Source organism: Hemibagrus wyckioides, linkage group LG03, assembly GCF_019097595.1.
Source record: "Hemibagrus wyckioides isolate EC202008001 linkage group LG03, SWU_Hwy_1.0, whole genome shotgun sequence".
NCBI lineage: Eukaryota > Metazoa > Chordata > Actinopteri > Siluriformes > Bagridae > Hemibagrus > Hemibagrus wyckioides.
The window spans coordinates 33,712,603-33,717,645 of record NC_080712.1 but is presented as its reverse complement, the minus strand read 5'-3'; the positions used below and the strand labels follow the sequence as shown (position 1 = coordinate 33,717,645).

Sequence of the window (5,043 nt, the reverse complement as noted above, 5' to 3'; positions counted from 1 at the left end):
AGAAAATAACAATGCAATAATATGCAGGTGAAGCTCCTGTGAGACTTGAGCGTTTTTCTCCTGCTCATGTTTCTCACGAATGAAAAGCATCAGCCGGATAAATCCCACACCACCATCTTCTCACCTTCACTCTTCAGGCTCCGAGTGTCTGGTGACGTTCTCTTACGATTCCTCACGCATTAACGTCAAACACAGGAGGCAGTGAGACGTCACACCGCCGGCCACCGGCCCCGACGCTTCCTCTCCCGTTAGCGGCTTCCGGAGAAGCAACATGACACTTCAGATCAGTGAGGAGCTTCACACAGGCGACTCAACCCCATGGGTTTAATCCTCAGTCACACAGTTTTAGCGTATTAAACGCCACACTCTTATTTTAAAGCCAGTCATTTTTAATCCTCATACACGTCTCTTATGGGTGTGGCCTGTCCACTCTTCCTGTTAGCTCTGATGAGAAACTGTAGCGTGTATAAATAATGATGTGAGACACTAACGAGTGTGAGAACGAGTGTGATTTATCACAACCCGCTTGGGTTCTGGCCGGTTGAACAGAATGAAGTGAAAGGCTGGGTTTAGGTTGTTGTTCAGGGATGAAGCATGGAACCTCACAGGCCACAGGTTCAGGTTCTGCTGGAGAAGATCGGTCAGATTATGACACCTTTCCTCACTGGAGCAGAATCTCCAGAAAAATCTTGCTACAGTTTAAACAGATTGAACCACAGAGAGAAAAGCTTTTACACTAAACTACTGGGGGATCAAGGTAAGAAGAAACACTGTGTGTGTGTGTGTGTGTATGTGTGTGTGAGTATGGTCTAGGCCACTGAGGTGATGGATTACTCAAAGCCTCTCACTCCCACACACACACACACACGTACACACACACAGACACACACTGTCACACTCTCTCTCTCACACACACACACACACACACACACACACAGGGCTCAGCAGTGAGTCCATTACAGCAGTTTATTGTGAAAGCTGATGGCGGTTTGCTGATATTTGTGTGAGCGCTGCCAGCAGATAGCACAGAGAGTTCTGAGAGTCAGTGTGTTTGTCTGTGGGGGTGTGTGTGTGTGTGGGTGGGTGTGTGTGTGGGTGTGTGTGTGGTTTAGGGAACTGACAGTCCAAATGAATTATTGATATGAAACAATAAACTTACGTCAGCTCCCTTCACGCTGTTTGACCGAGAGAGAAGTGCTTTCCCAGCACTGGAGCTGCACTGAACTCCTGAGACGGATGCTAGGGAGCTCAGGGGAAAGAAATGAAACCCCCCTGGGCTAGCAGGGCAGCTGGGCAGCAGGTCAATGGGGCAGTAGAGCAGTAGGGTGTTCCTCTGAACTGAGAAAAGAGCACACAGGTTTTATAACTATATAGCTATACACAGTATTTAACAGGCAAAAAGCCACACACACACACACACACACACACACACTGCACTGTTAGAAGGGCAGGTTTTGCTAAAATACAGCTGTTTATCTTTATTTGGCATTGATCAGAATGATGATTGGTTCTTTCTGAACACAACCACACCCCCAAGACTAAAGGGGGGGGGATACTTATGCAAGCAGGTTAATGTGATGTTTCACACTGAGGCTGGAAAAAGTTCTGACATGAATTATCTCACTTTCTTTCTTTCACTTCATCATCGGGGTGTGCAAACTTTTACATACACTGTATAAGAACACTGAGATATTTATTTGTTTGTTTGTTTGTTTGTTTGAGAATATATTATTTAATAACTCTTAAATCTACTGTAACAGAGGTACAGAGGTATTCTGTGAGAAAAGTAGAAATCTCACAACGTAGAAGGGATTTAGGGTAGAGATTGTTGCTATGGTAAAAAAATATAACACACACACACACACACACACACACAGAATTCCATCCTAATTCAATTGACTAGCTTGAATTGACTTAAAAATGTGAGAGTAAGTCTTTGTTGCTGGTGGAGAGAGGTTACATTACAGCTGTCATGTACAACCTCCTTCTCATCGAATCTCTAAAAAAAAAACCCTGATCTCAAAACCCCTGATCTCAACCCCCCTGATCTCAAAACCCCTGATCTCAAAATCCCCCTGATCTCAAACCCCCTGATCACAAACCCCTCCTGATCTCAAAACCCCCCTGATCTCAAACCCCTCCTGATCACAAACCCCCCTGATCACAAACCCCCCTGATCTCAAACCCCCTGATCACAAACCCCCCTGATCTCAAACCCCTCCTGATCACAAACCCCCCTGATCTCAAACCCCCTGATCTCAAACCCCCCCTGATCACAAACCCCCCTGATCTCAAACCCCCTGATCTCAAAACCCCCCTGATCTCAAACCCCTCCTGATCACAAACCCCCCTGATTTCAAACCCCTCCTGATCTCAAAACCCCCCTGATCTCAAACCCCCTGATTTCAAACCCCTCCTGATCTCAAAACCCCCCTGATCTCAAACCCCTCCTGATCTCAAAACCCCCCTGATCTCAAACCCCCTGATCTCAAACCCCTCCTGATCTCAAACCCCCCCTGATCTCAAACCCCCCCTGATCTCAAACCCCACCTGGACTCAAAACCCCCCTGATCTCAAACCCCTCCTGATCACAAACACCCTAATCTCAAAACCCCCCTGATCTCAAAACCCCCCTGATCTCAAACCCCTTATCCCCCCCCAATCACAAACCCCTCCTGATCTCAAACCCCCCTGATCTTAAACACTTTAATCTCAATTCCCCCGATCTCAAACCACCTGATCTCAAACCCCTCCTGAACACAAACCCCTCCTGATCACAAACACCCTAATCTCAAACCCCCCTGATCTCAAACACCCTACTCTCAAATCCCCCTGATCCCAATTCCCCTGATCTCAAACCTCCCTGATCTCAAAAACCCTGATCTCAAATCCCCCTGATCCCAATTCCCCTGATCTCAAACCCATCTGATCTTAACCCCCCGATCATAAACCCCCGAATCTCAAGCTCCCTGAGCCTAAAGATCACGAACCCCATAATCTCAAGCCCCCTGAACACAACCCCCCCCCGATCACAAACCCCTCCTGATCTCAAACCCCCCTGATCACAAACCCCTCCTGATCACAAACACCCTAATCTCAAAACCCCCTGATCTCAAACACCCTACTCTCAAAACCCCCTGATCTCAAACCCCCCTGATCTCAAACACCCTACTCTCAAATCCCCCTGATCTCAAAAACCCTGATCTCAAACCCCCCTGAACACAAACTCCCTGATCTCAAACCCCCCTGATCTTAACCCCCCTGATCTCAAATCCCCTGATCTCAAACCACCCTGATCTTAACCCCCTGATAATAAAACCCCGAATCTCAAGATCCCTGAGCCTAAAGATCACAAACCCCATAATCTCAAGCCCCCTGATCTCACCAGCCCATCTCAAACCCCCCCTGATCTCAAGCCCCCTGATCTCAAATCCCCCGATCTCAAGTCCCCTGATCTCAAATCCCACAATCTCAAGCCCCCTGATCCCAAGCCCCGTGATCTCAAACCCCCCGATCTCAAATCCCCCAATCTCAAATCCCCCGATCTCAACCCCCCTGATCTCAAGCCCCCTGATCTCAAATCCCCAGATCTCAACCCCCTGATCTCAAGCCCCCTGATCTCAAACCCCCTGATCTCAAATCCCCCGATCTCAACCCCCCTGATCTCAAGCCCCCTGATCTCAACTCCCCCGATCGCAAGCCCCCTGATCTCAAATCCCCCAATCTCTAACCCCCTGATCTCAACCTCCCTGATCTCAAGCCCCCTGATCTCAAATCCCCAGATCTCAACCCCCTGATCTCCAGCCCCCTGATCTCAAACCCCCTGATCTCAAATCCCCCGATCTCAACCCCCCTGATCTCAAGCCCCCTGATCTCAAATCCCCCGATCTCAAGCCCCCTGATCTCATATCCCCCAATCTCTAACCCCCTGATCTCAACCCCCCTGATCTCAATCCTCCTGATCTCAAATCCCCCGATCTCAACCCCCTGATCTCAAGCCCCCTGATCTCAAACCCCCTGATCTCAAATCCCCCGATCTCAAGCCCCCTGATCTCAAGCCCCCTGATCTCAAATCCCCCGATCTCAAGCCCCCTGATCTCAAATCGCCCAATCTCTAACCCCCTGATCTCAAGCCCCCTGAACTCAAGCCCCCTGATCTCCTGCCACACTCAGGAATGTCTCTGGAATGAAGAAGCAAATTAACTGACCATGAAGGAATTGCTAGAACTATGAAGTTTTCCACCAGATCCACCAGATCTCCAAAACGACATGTGCTCCGAGTTCTACAGACTAGAGAAAGAGAAAGAGAGAGAGAGAGAAAGAAAGAAAGAAAGAGAGAGAGAGAGAGAGAGAGAGAAAGAAAGAGAGAGAGAGAGAGAGAGAGAGAGAAAGAAAGAAAGAGAGAGAGAGAGAGACAGAGGGGGGGCGGGAGAGAGAGAGTTATATGAAAGGAAATGAGGAAATGAGACGTCGTTAGCTCTCGGTGATAAACAGAACACTAAACTCAGAGCTTCTGTTTTTTTCTTTCCACAGTAAATCTTCTGCTAATCTGCTAGTTAATAAATTCCACGCACCGCTCTGTGCTTCACTGAAACTATAACCAGGATAATTAGCAATCACAGCTTGTTTACGACACAAGCAACGAGAGCTTCCGTTTCTGCGGATCAGACGGTGAAATTCCGCTAATCGTTTCCTAGCATGGCGGTCATTTTCATAATGATGATTAGCAGCTATCACTGAGCCAGAAGCAAGAAGATGTACGAGTGATGAAGAACAAACCGAATGCTACAGGTTCAGGCTCTGGGGTTCAGATGTTTCGATTTCTTGCTAATCATACATTTTTCTTGATTATCAGAAACTTCTGGAAGCTTTTAGTTGCGATCACGGCTTGGTCACAGTGCTAAGACCAGAGCTTCCGTTTCTGCAGATCAGACGGTCAAATTTCACACTAATCATTTGCTTGTATTTTGCAGTCTAAACGTCTGGAAGCCTTTAATAATGATAATAATGCTAATTATCAGCTGTCAGTTATTCTACAAAGAT

At 47.7% G+C, this 5,043-nt stretch overlaps 1 protein-coding gene across 1 annotated transcript in view; it reads left to right on the top strand.

The window, feature by feature from the left end:
• LOC131349570 (uncharacterized) overlaps positions 1–3,924 on the top strand; it is a 9,524-nt gene extending 5,600 nt beyond the window's left edge. Inside the window, exons 4-5 of the mRNA XM_058385282.1 lie at positions 3,333–3,695; positions 3,805–3,924. Coding sequence (XP_058241265.1) covers positions 3,333–3,695; positions 3,805–3,924 — 483 coding nt within the window. The remainder of the gene's footprint in view (positions 1–3,332; positions 3,696–3,804) is intronic.
• The last annotated feature ends 1,119 nt before the right edge of the window (positions 3,925–5,043 follow it).